Source organism: Loxodonta africana, chromosome 15 (assembly GCF_030014295.1).
Source record: "Loxodonta africana isolate mLoxAfr1 chromosome 15, mLoxAfr1.hap2, whole genome shotgun sequence".
Taxonomy (NCBI): Eukaryota; Metazoa; Chordata; class Mammalia; order Proboscidea; family Elephantidae; genus Loxodonta; species Loxodonta africana.
Window position 1 is genome coordinate 3,872,758 of NC_087356.1, and position 17,248 is coordinate 3,890,005.

At 44.4% G+C, this 17,248-nt stretch overlaps 1 protein-coding gene across 5 annotated transcripts in view; it reads right to left on the reverse strand.

The window, feature by feature from the left end:
- Positions 1-16,940, reverse strand: part of MGAT4A (alpha-1,3-mannosyl-glycoprotein 4-beta-N-acetylglucosaminyltransferase A) — an 83,208-nt gene extending 66,268 nt beyond the window's left edge. For 4 of the 5 annotated variants that reach the window (XM_064268440.1, XM_064268442.1, XM_064268439.1 and 1 more), the window contains exons 1-2: positions 16,877-16,940; positions 11,850-12,175 (exon numbers count right to left, since the gene is read on the reverse strand). In XM_064268440.1, the coding sequence (XP_064124510.1) occupies positions 11,850-11,943 (94 nt within the window). In that variant the 5' untranslated portion in view covers positions 11,944-12,175; positions 16,877-16,940. Of the gene's footprint in view, positions 1-11,849; positions 16,016-16,876 lie in introns of those variants that run through there. The other variant, XM_003413594.4, reaches the window with a different exon arrangement.
- Positions 16,941-17,248: the final 308 nt, after the last annotated feature.

Genomic DNA, 17,248 nt, shown 5'->3' on the forward strand with positions numbered 1-17,248 from the left:
GATCAAAATATGCAAGTCAAGCCTATGATATCCTCCCCTGGGGTTTACTCAATATCAAGGTTATTTCAGGGAGCACAACTGACAACAGGCTGCTTTTCAGGTGCATAATAAAAAGAAGACTTATAAGATTAATGAGGTTTACTAAATTTGACATAGTCTTTGATAACAGGTGTGTTACTTGAATCAAAAGCCGCCAGATTAAAAGTGTCCTCCTCTGCATCAAAACGGCAAGCAATAAGCCTAACTCCTAAAGTCTAATATTTTGTGGTTCTGTTTTTTTGGAGTGGGGAGGCTTGTATTTTCCCTAAACTTGGGCATACATTTTTAGGATGACGTTTTAATGGTTATGCCCAAAACCAAACCCACTGGCACTGAGTTGACTGCGACTCATAGCAACCCGTAGGACAGAGGAGAACTGCCCCACGGGGTTTTCAGGGCCGTAGCCTTTACAGAAGCAGACTGCCACATCTTTCTCTCATGGAGCAGCTGGTGGGTTTAAACCACCAACCTTTTGGTTAGCAGCTGAGTGCTTAACCACTGCACCACCAGTGCTCCTTTTAATGGTTATACTCAGTAATAAACCAAAGGTCTACCATCATCACTCAAGTTAATACACACCTCTTCCAGAACTATCAGCAACCAAATAATATGGGCACTTGAATTTAAAGGGAATTTCGTTACAGTACACAACATGATTTTGCATGACTTAAGTGTTCTTTAATTAACGACAGGGTGAACTTATTTTTTAACCTAAAAATAATGAAGGTAAACTGAATTTTTGCTAAGTTTTTAAAATTAAAATGGCATTTTTTTTTTTAATTACAGCATGCTACGATTGAATCACATCTCTAAAAATATCTGCTGTAAATCCTAACCTCTATGCCTGTGGTTATAATCTCATTTGGGAATGGGCTGTCTTTGCTGTGTCAATAAGACAGGGTTAGTGTAAGGTGTGTCTTGAGTTGATCTCTTCTGAGATATAAAAGAGATTAAACAAGCATGTAAGAAGCAGAGACCAGTGAAGAGAGATGCCAAGCCACATGAAGATCGCCCAGGAGCAGAAGCTCAAAGAGACAAGGACCTTCCTCCAGAGCTGACAGAGAAAGCCCTCCCTTAGAGCCAGCACCCCTGAATTTGGGGTTCTAGCCTCCTAAACTGAGAAAATGAATTTGTTAAAGCTACCCACTTGTAGTATTTGTTCTAGTAGCACCAGATAACGAAGGCATGGCACCAATGAACAGGCTTAGACTATGCCTCGATACTGTCTGAGCAAATACCGAGAAAGGGCATTGTTTTAAAAAGCCATGTGAGGCAACAGACAATGCGGCTCACTGTACGGGGTTTCTGGCTGCTCTCTACACACAACCACGGTTAGGTAACACTGCCTGACTGCACCGGAGTTAGTGTCAGTCTCTGAGATGATTCAGGTAGCACAAGCTACAGAGCCAGACACACCTGGGCTTAGACGCTGCTTCTGTCACCTTCCAGTCACCTAACAGAGCAGGATTAAGTAATGCACTCATTGCCTGAGTGTATCCATCCGTTAAATATGAAGACAGCTACTTAATAAGCCTTCATGCTCGACCACTTCCCTAGGGTTCTTGTGAGGACCAAACAAGACCATGGGTGTAAACACAGTCAACAAATGGTATTCTTCATTGTTCCCAAATACCAACCCTATGCTACTTTAGGTTTTGAAACTATAGGCTTATTTCTCCTCAAATGTCAGCAGTATATAGTATAACAGATCTAAGTGGTCCTTTTATTTCTCTGTAAAACTGTGTGCAAACAAATAGGACTTCACCACTGATTAAAAGTAAAAAGGAGAAGAACAGGAGTGACTAACAGATCTGGGGGCATGGCGCATAGTTACAAAAGAGACAACCTGAGATAAATGCAAATTACCAGGAGCAAAAAAACAAGAAACTATACTCCGCAAGTCTTAAAGTCAGGTTTTACGTTAACCTCCACTGGCTTAGGAAAGCGGGTAGAAGGGAAAAATCCATCAAGGCAGGAAGCCACAGGACATCGGTTTAGAAAGACTGTATTTCCTAGAACACTTACCTCCTTTTTTCTGAACTCATACACAGGATTTGTGAAGAAATTGGGGGAAAAAATGTACTTTGAAACGGCAACGAAGCTGCCAACAGACGCTTCTCTAAACAGAAGCTTGCCAGGACTAACAAAGAGGTAAATTCAAGTAACAACTGGCTGTCTGCCACCGTATGAAGAAAGAGGTAAACTAGTAGGCGAACTTTTTCTGCATCAAGCAACTCTTCAGTCTCCTCTAAGTAACAAGTCCTGGCTGCCCGGTTTCCCCACAAAACCCCAATCCTATCAGCACTCCTCTCTGGTGAGCTGAGTCAACACCAATGCAGAACAAAGCCAGTGACCAATCCAACATCCCACAGAAAGTAAAGCAGGTACAGTAACATGAACGGACAAACCGGAAAAACCGACCTGAGTGAACGAGCATGGCCTGAGCACGGCAGCAACAATTTCACCCGTCACTAAGTCTCAAATCAATGCAAATTTTGGTCCCTAATAAAACAAACAAACAAACAGTGTCATCGAGTCTATTCTGACTCATTGTGACCCTACAGGATGGAGCAGGATTGCCCCACAGGGTTTCCAAGGAGCGCTTCATGGATTCGAACGGCTGACCTTTCGGTTAGCAGCTGAGCCCTTAAACACTAGTCCTGCTGAAAGGAATTGGGCCTCATAACGCACAGCTAATTCCATATCTTCCGGTAGGAAAAGAAAATCAGGATGGGCCTGGAAGCATGGGACTAGGATAAGAAGAAAGCAAGGGTGCTTTCAAGGATGTCAGGGAAAATGCTCAACAGCCTAAAAAGACAGCAGTAGCCAAGGTGTGACATAAAAATTGGGTTAAAAAAGAATATTTAATGATTTGTTCTAAAACAATCAAATTCCTAGAGTAGGTCCTCATCTCTCTGGAAGAAGGTACCTCTAGATGGTCTTCTAACCAAGCGATTCTAGTAAGGCGTGCGTAAGTTTACAACATCTCTACCAAGTCAGGGCACTGACAAGAACACAAGAAGAACCCTGTTCCAGAACTAAAATACCAGCATGAAAAAAACGAAAATCCATACAAACCACGTAAGCTTAAAAGGACTTAACAGCCTAACAAGTTAAGCTTAATTGCAAAAAGGGACCCAATGATAACAAGTAGCCCAGATTCACACCATCTTGGGAGAAGCACCCAGCGCCCCGTCCCACTCAAGACTCTCAGTCAATAACCCTGACTGTGTTTGGCATGGAAACCCTGGTGGCATAGTGGTTAAGTGCTACGGCTGCTAACCAAAGGGTCGGCCATTCGAATCCGCCAGGCGCTCCTTGGAAACTCTATGGGGCAGTTCAACTCTGTCCTATAGAGTCGCTATGAGTTGGAATCGACTTGACGGCACTGCGTTTGGTTTTGGTTTGTGTTTGGCATGACTGGTCTCAGAAGACATTCACTTTTTTCTCCAGCCTGGCGAGATTTCTAAAACCTCAGAGAAGTATAAAAATATAACCCTAGGAAGGTTCATAAATTAAGAAATGAATAAAGTCCATGGTATTGATAGTTTAGAATCAGTCTAAATATGAATATTGTAGTTAGTCTTGCAATATTTGTACTTGGTCTACTGTCATAGGTGTTTGAAGTTCAAAAGAATTAGTCATACATGTTTAAGCAAAACTATAAGAAAAAAAGATGTGTGCACACATGCATGAGTATCATTTCACCACCTACATAAAAAAATTTTTAAAAAACTAGTACCTGAGTCTAAAGAGATAGGATAATTTATTGGAAGTAAAATTAGTGTAAAGTAATAAGACAATGACTCTCCATCACAAACTCCTCCCTAGTCCTTCACAGGTACTGCTTCCCTTACACACTTGCTCTTGGACCTGACAGAAGCGTCTGGTCCCTACACCTTCCTCATTCTCCCAGGCTCTTCCTGCTTCACTTCCATCCTTTACTCACCTGGACCTCAGTCCATCAGGTCAGACACTACTGCCATTCAAGTCTTCTGCCACTTGCATACAGCAGGATGTTGGTTCAATCCAACATCCACCTTCTCCATTCCTACAGGGAATACCTTTCTCCCCCTATCAGGTTCCTGTTTATCTTTAAGACCAACTCAAATGTCACTTGTGAGATGCCTTTCTTGAGCCACTTATCAGATGAACTGTTCTAACTTTGATGCTATCACAGCACTGTGTCCACCTCGCCATGAAAGCATCGTTAACGCTGCTTATTCTGATTACTTGTCTTGCCTCCAAACAGGAACCTCCTTCAAAGGGCAGGTTTTGGGTCCCTAATCTGTCTTCACACCACTCCGTACAAAAAGGATAAACAGATAAAAAACAGAAAAAAAACAGATAGCGCTCAATAAATGCCAGGGAAAAGGCAGGCAGGCAAAATACAAACTACAATAAAAAAAATGAAATGCAACATCCGGTACCTTCAGAGAAGCATAAGAGAAATACTCCTTTTTTAAAAAGTAACTTCTACGCAAAAAGCCCAAAGAAGTGGATATCAACGTTCATCAAGAGACATGCACTGGTGAAATCTTCCGCCTCCTTGGTTTATTACAGGTTTGCCTGCTCTGTGACATTCAGAAAGCTGACACTCATGATATATACACTTTCTATATGCCTGTTATATTTCAATTAAGACATTTACTTAAAGAAAATATACTGCCCTCAAGTCAATAAACACCTAAACCCAATGAACTGACGACGGATTCGCGTGCCAACCCCTTGTTCCCCTTGCCTAGAAAAGGATCTGCTTCTATCACTCAGCTGTGGAGGAAAAGAGAGCCGGGCAGGTGAACGTTTACTGCTTTTTAAATTGGAAGCATAAACTTAAAAAAATTAAGAATGATTTCAATCTACTTACTTCCTTGCTTCCTACTGAAGAGGTATAAAATACAGACTTAAAAAATCAGCCTACCTTCTATCTGTAGGTTTTGAAAACTCAATATTCAATTTAATTGGCAAGCAAAATATCTCTTTAGTAAAAAGAGATAGAATCTACTTTTCCTAAACAAGTTATTTAAATCATAATCGAATCCTCTCTATCCCCAGACTTTCATGTTACAACATAGGTGGCAACTACAGTTTTCTTCCAAAAAAACTAAGTTCTTGATTTCCCATGGTTTGGATAAAAATAAGGCTAAAATTAAACTTCTGAAAAACCTATAAACTACATTTCCATTACCAAAGGCCCAGCAGAATGCCTGGCAGGAAACACACCCTTAAAAGAAGTCATTGACTGGATGTCTAAATAAAAACCTAAATTCCCACAGAGAGCAGAGGGGCTGAATAAACGAGGGTACGTCCACACAGTGGAGCAGTGTACAGCTGTAAGAAAGAACAAAGGTCTCTACGAACAGGTATGGAACGATAGCCAGGACCTACTGCTGAGTGAAAAAAGGCAGGTACACAAGAGTATCCGTCACATGCTACCCTTCATGGGAGAAAGAAGAGACTACGAGGAAGTATTCACGTACCTGTTCGTTTGCGCAATAAGGAACACAGGGAGGGTAAACCAGGTTGGAGTGGAAGTGGGGTGGAATGAATGAGGAGGGAGATGCCTCTCTCAGCAGACCTTTTTATACAGTTCTGATTTCCAGAACCAAGCTAACGTTTCATATATCCAAAATATAAGCCATCACAATTAAACAGGACATACAGGAAACCTCAAATGGAATTTAAAAAAAAAAAAAACAGTTGCCATCGAGTAGATTCAGACTCGTGGTGACCCCACGTGTGTCAGAGCAGAAATGCACTCCACACGGTTTTTCACAGCTGTGACCCTTCAGAAGGAGATGGCCAGGCCTTTCTTCTGAAGCACCGCTGGGTAGATTTAACTGTCGACCTTTTGGTTAGTAGCTGAGCGCTTAACTATTTGCACCACCCAGGGACTCCAAAATGGAATACAAATAGCCGTAAATGAATAACACGACCACACTGAAGAAGTAACTAAGATAAGAGCTAAGCTAAGTATTTTCTGAACACAGCAACTTGACTACATAAGGCTAAATACAAAAAGAAGTGTATACAAATATTTTACCTTAGTAAATTTATTTTTCACTGGGATATGGGCTAGCAATTCTGAGACTATATATATATTGGGACGGAGCAAATAAGTAACTACACTGGAATACTGGGACCCAAGGTTCTTACTGTCCGAGGCCCTAATTACAAATAAGAAAAAGGGGAGACCAGAACGAACATTAAGGTACTGGAGTAAAATCAGAGGGTCAGTATGAACTCACGCTGGGTTTTGTTTTTGTTTCTAATATACACAGATGGATACAGAAATAGGTACGTGTGTATGTGTGGATACACGTATTTCCTAGCTCCTTCCTACTGAAAAACTGTAGAAGAAATGAGCACACCATGACTCTGTCTCCCAATCAAATGAACCAAAGGTTCCTTGGAGAAATGGCTGCTTCCAGAGCTGGGGAAGCCTGGGGTAGCTTGTGGCACCAGAAAGGAAGAAACTACTCAAAAAGTGATGGGGACTAGACAGAGGTGGTGGCTATACGACACTGCGAATGTACTACATGCCACTGAAGCGTTCACGTTAAAGTGGATAGATTTTGTCATGCAAATTTCACCTTAAAAATAAAAAAAAAAAAATGATGGGATGTTGAGAGGCACAGGAGCCAACTTGAAGGAGCTCCCAGTGGCCAGCTCTGGGACAATGTAAACAATAAAACAATGAATAATAAATGATTATGATCCATAGAATAAAATAAATACCCATGAGTACATATTAATGCAAATAATTTAATAAAGAAATAAATGAAGGAAAAAAGGTATCTCTTTCTTACGGTCCAGCTCCGACTAACAAATGCAGAAGGATAATGGAAATGGAAAACTGCATTTGGCCAGCACCACAGAAAAACTGTCACAGGAAAACATCATCGACGGGTGTTAAAATTAGTGGCCAAACGTGGAACGAGAAACTGGGTATCTGCTTGGTTTCAAAGTACAGCTCCACAAAATGCTTATTAATTACAAAGGGAAAAAAAACAGTAACTTAACGGTGGAGAAATCTGACAGATGCCACGTTAACCAAGTGACCAAAGTCAGCGTACCGAGTAAGGAGACACACCAGCATTCCACACCTCCTGACACGACGCGCTAAGAAGGACATAAATCACTCATGTCTGAGGTATTCTTTCCAAACGTGCATTATCTCAATCTAACCAGGAGAAAACATCAGACAAACCCAAACCAAGGGACATTCTACAAAATAACTGACCAACTCCCTTCAAAAGGACCAAGGACATGAAAGTTGAAAGACAAAGGAAGGCTGAGAAACTTCCTCACCACGGAAGAGGCAAAGGAGACACAAAGAGCCCTGGTGGCAGAGTGGTTAAGAGCTCGGCTGCTAACCAAAAGCTGGCAGTTCAAATCCATGCAGCCGCTACTTGGAAGTCCTGTGGGGCAGTTCTACTCTATCCTGTAAGGTCTCTATAAGTTGGAATCAACTCGATGGCCATAGGTTTGCGTTTTGTTTTTTTTTTTAAGGAGACACAAAGGTAGTTCAAATGCTTAAGCAAAACCAAGAGGTTGGCGGTTCAAACCTACGCACCGGCTCCATGGGAAAGACCTGGCAACCTGTTTCCATAAAGGTTAGAGCCTAGAAGCCCTCTGGTGCAGCTCTGCTCTGTCACATGGGGTCACTATGAGACAAAAATGACAGCATCTAACAATAATAGGGAGACACAACTAATGCAACATGGGGACGTGGATGATGTTGGATCAGAAAGGAATGTTAGTGGCCAACTGGTGAAATTCAAATAAGGTCTGTAGATTAGTTAATAGTGTTCTATCAAAGTTAATTTTTTGGTTTAGAAAATGTTATTCTGGTTATGTAAGTTGTTAATATTAGGGGAAGCTGGGTCAAGGGTAAAAAATACAGAATTCTATACTGTTTTTGCAAATTGATTGTCTATCTAAAATTATTTCCAAAACAAAGTTTAAAAACACATTTACTACTTTTAAACTTGCCGTTTGATTTACTTATTTATTGTTTCTTAGGTATCTCCCTTCCCTCTTGCCCAACACTAGACCACAGAGATTTTTCTCTGATGTACACTAATGCATCCCAAATGTTGAACAGTGCCTGGCTCACAGAAGGCACTGCACAAAGAGAAATACGCAATTTCTGTGAACTAGAATGAGGCTATTTAATTAATAACAAATCCTCGATTATTAATTTTTCCTTATATCTTGTTTGAAGGAACTTTGCTTATTCTTTAAAGAAACTTTAAAAAGTCTAAAAACTTTCGTTCACTGTTTTTGTTTATAAATAAGATCCAAAGTTTTAAATAAAATGCTCTATTTAGGGTTTTATTTACATTGTTAAATCGTGCGTTCAGAACAGAACTGTTCCATAGCGTTTTCTTGGCTGTAATCTTAATGGAAGGAGATCTCCAGGCCTTTCTTCCATGGTGCCACTGGGTGGGTTCAAACCACCAACCTTAAGGTTAGCAGTTGAATGTAAATCATTTGAGCCACCCAGGGGCCTTTTTTTATTTCCTGCTTAAGTGTACTTAACCCTGGTGGTGTAGTGGTTAAGTGCTACGGCTGCTAACCGAGAGGCTGGCAGTTCAAATCCACCAGGCACTCCTTGGAAACTCTACCGGGCAGTTCTACTCTGTCCTATAGGGTCGCTGTGAGTCAGAATCGACTCGATGGCAGTGGGTTTGGTTTTGGTTTAAGGGTACTTAAAATAATAGCGTATCATATTACAATCGAGAGATTAGATAAAATATAATAATGAATAAGCGTTTTAAAAAATACATTTTTTTGCAGAATGAATCATTTATTTAACAAATGCCTACTAAGCACCAAGCACTGGGTCAGGCACTAGGGCTAGAACATCGGTCCCTGTCCCCATGGACAAGATCTATGATCACGTGCCCAGCTTCTAGACTGTGCATGACCTAAGTAGGAGGTTCTGGAGCCCTGCTTCCACCACCAAGTGAGACGTGTGGTTATCCCTGATCCACTTTCTCAACTACCCCTGCTTACGAAGTTCCTACCCTACCCATTCCACGCAACTGGAACTCTGCCGGATTTGTATGCAGAAATCCTGGCTACCCTGCTGAAACTGGTGGCTTGTCCTGAGCCCCAGCTTCCCTAGCAGGATTCCTGACCTCCTCCCCCACCTGCCCCAAGCCCACAGACCAGCTCAGGTATTCCTGTCAGTGCTGAATGAAGCCCTATGACAAACCAGATACATTTCTGGAACTGTACTATGATTCCCAGCTAAACCTTGGGACAGCTCAGGAATCCCAGGGGCTGGTCATAAGGAGCACCTCACAACTCCGGAGCATAAACACATACACCCTTTCAGAACTTCAGGGCTGCACCCACAGCTGTCTCTGCTTGATATGCACTTGCCCCTACTCTGCGTGGCATCGTCTTCAGTTATCCTTCACACTCTACTTCCTCAGTGAGGCATCTGAAGAATTAGTAGCTTCTCCTGGGCGGTGGGACTGAGGACATAAGCTCTGCCTAAGTTCAAACTTTAACTCCATCACTTAATGTACGACCTTGGCAAGTCTCTCAACCACTGCTTTGATCTCCCTGCCTACAGAAAGGGGGTAAAAACGCCTTATGGTATTGTTCTGAGGATTTAAAGAGATGATATATGTAATATGCTGATGATAACAGTACAAGCTCAGCCTTCTGTTACTGCTATGTCACCCCCTATCTGATGGCATCACACTTGTTTACATGCATCTTCCTGGCCAAGTCTGTGTGAGCTTCTCAAAGGCGTGAAGTTCCTTACTCCTTTCTGTATTCACTGTATATAATCCAGTGCATACATAGAATACAGAATAAGAACCTGCTAAGGACCAATGCATGAACGAAAAACAAAAACTCTTAGTCTGGCAATGTCTATGGTTATGGAAACCTTGCTTTCAAAATAAAATTCAGGGTATGGGGTTTATAAGTGTACTAGAAATGAATATCTGAAATCAGTCCTTCTTTGGAAAATCTAAGCTATGTGACTGCCAGAACTATCTAGAAAGAATCAAAATGCTCAAAGGTTAGAGTGGTTACATAAACACAGGGAACTGGATGTAACCATCACAGGAGACCTATGCTGATACCCAAGAGAGCTGGGCAAAATACTAAGCAGGAAAACATGGCAGAAGAGAGTATACACAGAACTGGTCCAGGAGTGATAATCAAACAGTATCCAAAACTACATGGTGAAAGAATCTTTATATTTTACGAATTTATTTTGATTATAAAAACAGGTAACTTTTAAAAATAATTTTTACAATGCTATTACGTAAGAACCAAGATAAATGGAATAAAGATCTAAAACTTTTAATTCCTTCAACAAGACACAGTGAGAGGGGTTAACTGCCTCCATTACTATAACTCAATGAGGATAAGTTTCTGAATCAGAAAAAACGCACAGGCATTTCTCATGGTCAAGTCTCGTATTTCATGAGAGACTTTTCAGGGTCAGTCACTTATTTTGATCATGTCAGGGAAAAAAAAAAAAAGTCCATAGTTTGGTTAAATTAACTGTTCAAAGTTCTTGCTAAGTAAGTCTTCTCATTTTGGTACAATTAAAAACTAAACTATAAAAATGTATATATTTGTACACAAAGGAAAAAGGAGAAGCTTTAGAAAGTTAGTTATTTTTTCATTTTTTTCCCCAAAGAGTTTCCCCCCAAAATAAGAGCCCAACTCAGAGACAAAGAGAAAGAAAAAGAATGCTGAGCTTGTTCAAAGCACAGAGCATACATTTTTCACTTATATCAGCGTGGAGCCCTGGTGGCGAAGTGATTAAGAGCTCAGGATGCTAACCAAAACGTCAGCAGTTCGAATCCACCAGACACTCCTTGGAAACCCTACGGAGCAGTTCTACCCTGTCCTATAGAGTTGCTATGAGCCAGAATCGACGTAATTTATACATTTATATATATACACACACACATAAATATATATACATACACATGTATCAGAAAAAATTAAGTCATGAATTAATGTTTTCAGTCATCTTCATACAACCCAATAAAATAATGAACAGCATCTTCGCACAGCACAGGTGATGTGGACTGCTCGACCCTGACGCGAACAGACCAGGTATGCAATCATCTCAATACTTCCACCCATCTTGTCATCAACATTCATTAGATTAATTAAAAAGCACTGATGAAAATTTACTCCAAATATTTTCTCCTCCAAAAAAACAAGGGGGGGGGGGCAAAGAAATCCATTCTCTGTGAAGTTCCAATAAATGAACAGATAACTCTCTAAAGCACAGTTCAACAGTCTAAACGTAATTGTTTCCTTGCCCACTTCATAAACACGTTTGCCTAAAGAGCCATCTGCCAACACATGCAGTTTAAATCACTAATTACTACGTAGTACCAAATTACTAGTATAATTAGCATGTACATGTCATGAAGGTAATGATTGTGTCCTTTTAAGTGTATTATAGGACAGTATAAGGAAGCATATTAAACGTTTATGATGTTCACAAATAAAAAGAAAATGCCAAAACCAAACTCTCTATTATTCAACTTGGCTGTCATGGGTAAAATAAACCACTGATCAGTATTTGTTTCTCCAAGTGCAATTTTAAGAAATCGAAAACAAAACAGATTGCATTCTAACTAGAAATCCTCCTTCCGCCATCCAAGAACAGTTTCCTTTTTGCATCAGGAAAAAACTGCCAGGCCACCAGGAGATAACGTGATACAGGTGGTCAGGATACACAGCCGAAGCATTTACGCACTGCTTAGAAAGCAAACGTCCACATTCCATGCGCGTTTGGAAGCCATTTTCCTTACCTTTCCCATTTTGCCATGTAGTATACCAAGATAACGTGAGGAACGAGGTGAAAAACACTAAAGCAGTGGCTACAGTTCCATTTCGGAGCCTCATCTCATTTCACCATCACACTGGTTCGTATGTTTATGATGATAACCAGGACTGTTGTCTTTTTATCCTGAAGTCAACAAAATCCAATACTGGCTCTAGGCCAATAAAAACAATCAATAAGAGAGGTGCATGTCAGAGGCTCTGCAGGAGGAGCCTAGCAGCCGTACCATTCACCACTGCGATTCAAGACTGTCTGCGCAGCCTGCGTATGTTGACGTCTCTGGCTTTTTTCTTCCTGTTCAGGGGAAAAGAGACAGGAGAACTTGTTCAGTAATGCAAAATATTGCTTTCTTCATTTATGATTTACTTCTGGCTTTTGGTTTTATAAACAAGGCTTGTGGCAGGGCTATAGATACATCTACAAAGATTGTTCCCATATCTAAGCTCGTGTAATAGAGGGTACTAGAATCACATGGGTCCTTCTCTTCGGGAAAAGAGCTTCGAACTGTATTCCCTTCTGAGTGGTTTTGTTTTGACTGTGAAAAGAAAGTTACAGTAACTGAAAGGGGGACATTGTGGGGCTCATTACATAGGGGCCCCAGGTTCTAAGCTGAGAACTCTAGCGATCACACAATGGTTCCTGAGTAACAGTCTTCCCTCTCACCAAATTGCCTACTGCACAACGATAATACGTATAAAGCACAAAAACGACAGACTACAACATACAAGGGTCAAAGACCCGGACCCTAGACTCAGCTTAGTCATTACTTAACATGACTTTGGGCATGTCACTTATCCGGGCCTTGAGGTTTTTTCCCAGGGAAAATTCAGGCATTTAGAAAATGCAGCAACCTAAGCCACCAGGGTTTCAGCCTTAGAAACTCTATGGGGGCAGTTCTGCTCTGTCCTATAGGGTCTCTGTGAGTCGGAATCGACTCGACGGCAGTGGGTTTGGTGGTTTAGCAACCTAAGCAGGATACCGTATGATCTATGACCCACCACTTTGCACTGCTGTCACTCAGGAAATCCAGAGATCACCACCCATCTAAAAAAGCTGTTGAGAAAACACCTAAGCATAGTGTCCCGCGTATAAGAGATTCTCAAAACATGTTAACTGTATTAAAAAAAAAAGAAAACAGCTCAGCCAGTGGTCAATCCACTCAGCCAGTGGTCAATCCAGACCATTCCACGTGGTCGTGGTCCCACTTCCTGGAGGTGGCTCAGGCACTCAGAGATCCACATTGATTCTGGGGGCCTCCAGGCAACCACAGCAGGCACCTGGCGATATATTCAACGACACTCCAGTGAAGTCACTTAATGCATCTCCAAAAATGCCTAAAAATCCTAAGGAGCAACGCCCTCAGCGGGGGAGTCTGGCTGATTAAAGCAGCCACTCGTAGGCAACTCAGAAACTACTACCTCAGCTCTTCCACAACACTGAGAATTACCAGAATCTCCACCAGTGAAGAAGGATCACCAGGGCGTGGCATTAATAACCACAACGACATCTCGTTGAGTGCTTCCCATGAGCTGTGTTCGTTGTATGTTTTAAATCTTCACAAAATCCTAGGAGGCAGGCATTACTAACCCTATTTTAGGTACAAAGAAACTGAACCTGGAGAGAGAACTCTAATTCGTATGCTTCCAAAGTCCCAGCTCTTATCTACTACCCTTTGCCTCTCAAACTAGACCACCTAAACACCACAGCAGAGAAGTGCCGGGGATACCCCAAGCCTCAAGTTGAACTGGAGAGGAAGTTTCCAGCTTTAAACATAGAACTTTAAAGAAATTCCTCACTTCCAGTAGCCTTTGGGTAAGACTCCTATAACCCTCAGGCCTGTCTGATAACCCTCCCTCACCAGCAGCTCTAACACTCTGGTGTAACATTCTAGAAGCAGCAGGTGTAACTGGGGCAGGGCAGGTACGGCAAGGGTCGCGCTGGTCCTGGGCGTGCGGTGCCACTGAACAGTTTCTATTAACCCAGTATGGCCAGCGGTGTAGCCACACAAAATGACGCCTATGGCAAGCACGAACTGTCCAACCACCTGACACCTGTCTTTTAGGTAACTACCAAAATATCAGCTCAAAAAGACATGTCAAGCTTGTTAATCTTTTAATTAACCCATCACCATGCTTGAGGAAGGACGCTGGGCCACAGTGGGTTAACAGAAACTGCTCAGTGGCGCCACCAGCAGGGCCGGTGCAATAACACCCTGGGTGAACCACTGCCGGTCACTGAACCCTACCGCACAGCTTCCTCTTCCTTCCTGAGAACACCGAGCTCAAAGGTCCTCTCACCTGTGACTTATCACTGTTTGCTAAGACCACGTTTATTCACCCTGCACACTTAACAACAGTAAAGACAAGTGGACATCAAAACCTGTAGCCCGGGTCTGCAGTTTAGAACTTAAACCCTTCATGGAGAAATCCTGTAAGTTTAACTGAATTCCACAGAGTACCTTATACACTGTCTTATATCCATAAGCACCCAACGAGTTCTGATTATAAAAACAGAGGTGATAACTCCGTGAATTGCATAAACTGGAATTTTAAACCTGGTAAGGCTTTATATAAAAAAGACTGAAAACTTTCTGTTGCTATATACTTAGTACTACTGTACTTCCAGAAACATGTGTCTTAGTAAAAAATCTAAAAATTATACAGACATTAGGGTAAACGTTCATTTAACAATAATGGGGGAGATCAACCCAGAATGATAAAATAGAGGAGATTTTAAAATACGGTTTCATTAATTACAAATAAAGCCCATATAGTAAAATTCAGTATGAATGGGTAGAAACAAGTAAATGAGCTCTAAAATAAAAGTAGACTATTAATGAGGTATGCCAATTCCAGATACATGAAAAATACAAGGACTGTAAGATATTGTACCCAAGAGGTTATTAAGCTCTGATTTGAAGGAGATATTTATAATGAATTCTAATAAGACCTCAGATTTTGCAAGAAAACCATTTGAACATTTTACTCAGTAAGAAAGTAGTCACAATTTTAGTTTGGGTTTTCAAATTAATGAAATTTAGCTGTACAGCAGAAGGGAAGTCTCCAGACAAGCGCAAACCTGATGATTTAAATGCTCTTAAACCAGCAAAGGCAGTTCCCAGGCTGGCTTGTGAGACACAATCAAGGGTGACTCAAATTCTTCTCGATGTCCACATTTGCAAAAATTTTAATCTAACATCTTAATGCTCTCTGAGACTGTCCCTTAACACATTTTAATCTTTAACCACAAAAAAGGAAGTGTCTAAAATTACTAGTCATTTTTTCTGCGCCCTGCCAAAAATGGATGGAACTTGCAATTCTAGACTTCAGACTGAAAATTTTGTACTCCTTTAAGGGTTTCAGTCCTTCATTTTACTAGCAGATACAAAACCTTTAATTTACTTTAAAGGGTCCTCTGAAATTGTCGATATGTTCCCTGGCTGACAAGACTTTACTGAACATTTGAATACGGAATTCCTCCATCACCTTCCCACGGACAAGACGGGGGTACCGGAAGAGCCAACGCCACCATGGTAAGACCCATGACGTAACCCCGTATAACTTTACACACCCCAATCATCTTCATTTTTTTTTTTACTTTTATAAAATGGTTAACATTTTTCTTTAACACAGCTTACATAATTTCATGATCCGGAGCGTCTTCAGATTTACACTTGTAGGTTAAAGAAACCTATGCCACGACAACCTGTTAAGAAAACTACTTCTATTTTAACATTCGGAAAAAGAAACAAAAACCACAAGAGGCATATGACTTGATCCCAAATTTAGGTCTTAAATTCAGACGAACGCTTTATCATTATCACTGATTGAAGGAACTGTAGGACTGCCAACGCACAACCCTAAAACAGGCGGAAAGCTTAACGAAGATACACACACACACACACGCAATTCGAATGGCAACCGGTGAACGGGCTCCGCAGAAGGGCAACGTTGCAAGGAACAAACGCGGCAAGGGAGCGCTGTGCCTGTCGGACCACAAACGCTGCCTTCCAGCTGTCACCTGGTACACCTAGCGGGATCACCCAGACACCATCTAAGGGTGCTGCAGCCTCCTCACCCAGGAGGGACCCGAGGCCGGTGGTGGCCGGCGGGGGAGGGCGACGAACATTCACCCCGGGCTGCACCTCCTCGTCCGCGGCGGAGCAGGCCGTCTCCACGCCCGGGCCCGCCGGCCGGGCCCCACCTGAGCGCTGCCCCGCGAGGGCGCGACCCCCGGGCGGGCGGGCTCAGACGTGGGCCCCGGGCCCCGGGAACCGTCCCTCTCCCCGCCCCGCTCCCAGGTCCGCACTTTCCGCCACTTCCCCCAAAGTCTACGGGCCCCGCGCGGCGCCCCGGGACGCACAGGAGCCCGGCAGCCGGGAGGGCGAGCGCCCCGCCCCGAGCGCACCCCGGCCCGAGCGCCCCCCGGCCCCGAGACCCCCCAGGCCCCGAGAGCCCCCCGGCCCCGAGCGCCCCCGGCCCCGAGCGCCCCCCGGCCCCGAGCGCCCCCCGATCCCCGCCCCGCCGCCCCCGGACCCGAGACCCTCCCCGGCCCCGAGCGCCCCACGGCCCCGAGACCCTTCCCGGCCCCGAGCGCCCCACGGCCCCGAGACCCTTCCCGGCCCCGAGCGCCTCCGGCCCCGAGCGCCCCCGGCCCCGAGACCCTCCCCGGCCCCGAGACCCTCCCCGGCCCCGAGACCCTCCCCGGCCCCGAGCGCCCCCTGCCCCGAGGCCCCGCACCGCCCCGAGGCCGCACCGCCCCGAGGCCCAGCTAGCGTCTCCGGCCGGCGGTGCGTGAGGCAGCGGTGCGGGAGCTCCAGCGGGCCGCGAAGCGGGCGGCTCCGTTACCAGCAGGTGGATCGCCCGCAAGCAGGCGCCGCAGAGCCCGCCCGGCACCGCCCCTCAGCCCCGCAACCCTCCGTGGCCGCCGGCGCCCGCGCCCCGAGGCCCCCGCGCTCCGCCGCCGCCGCCGCCGCCGCCGCCGCGGGCCCCTTACCCGCCGCCCGCGCTGCGCGTCCCGCCGCGGCCGCTGCCCAGGCTGCTGCTCCCGCCGCTGCCGCCGCTGCCGGCCGCCCCGCCCTCCCCGCCGCGGCTCCGCCCCCGCCGCTGGAGCCCCGCGGAGGCCCCGCCCCCGGGTCCGCCCACGCCCTCGCTCGTCATTGGCCACCGGGTGCTGGGCGGCGGGCCACTGGGCGCCCCCACGCGGCGGAGCTGCTCCTGCCAGTGGCCCGCCTGGCTGTCAGTAAGAGGCGCTGTCTCGCAGCCTATATAACTCTCGTGAGATCTTGCCCCCCTTGTATTTAGTGTCAGCGCGCGGTCCGGGGCGGTGTCCTCGCCTTCTGTCACAGGGACGGGTGAACTTGCCGCA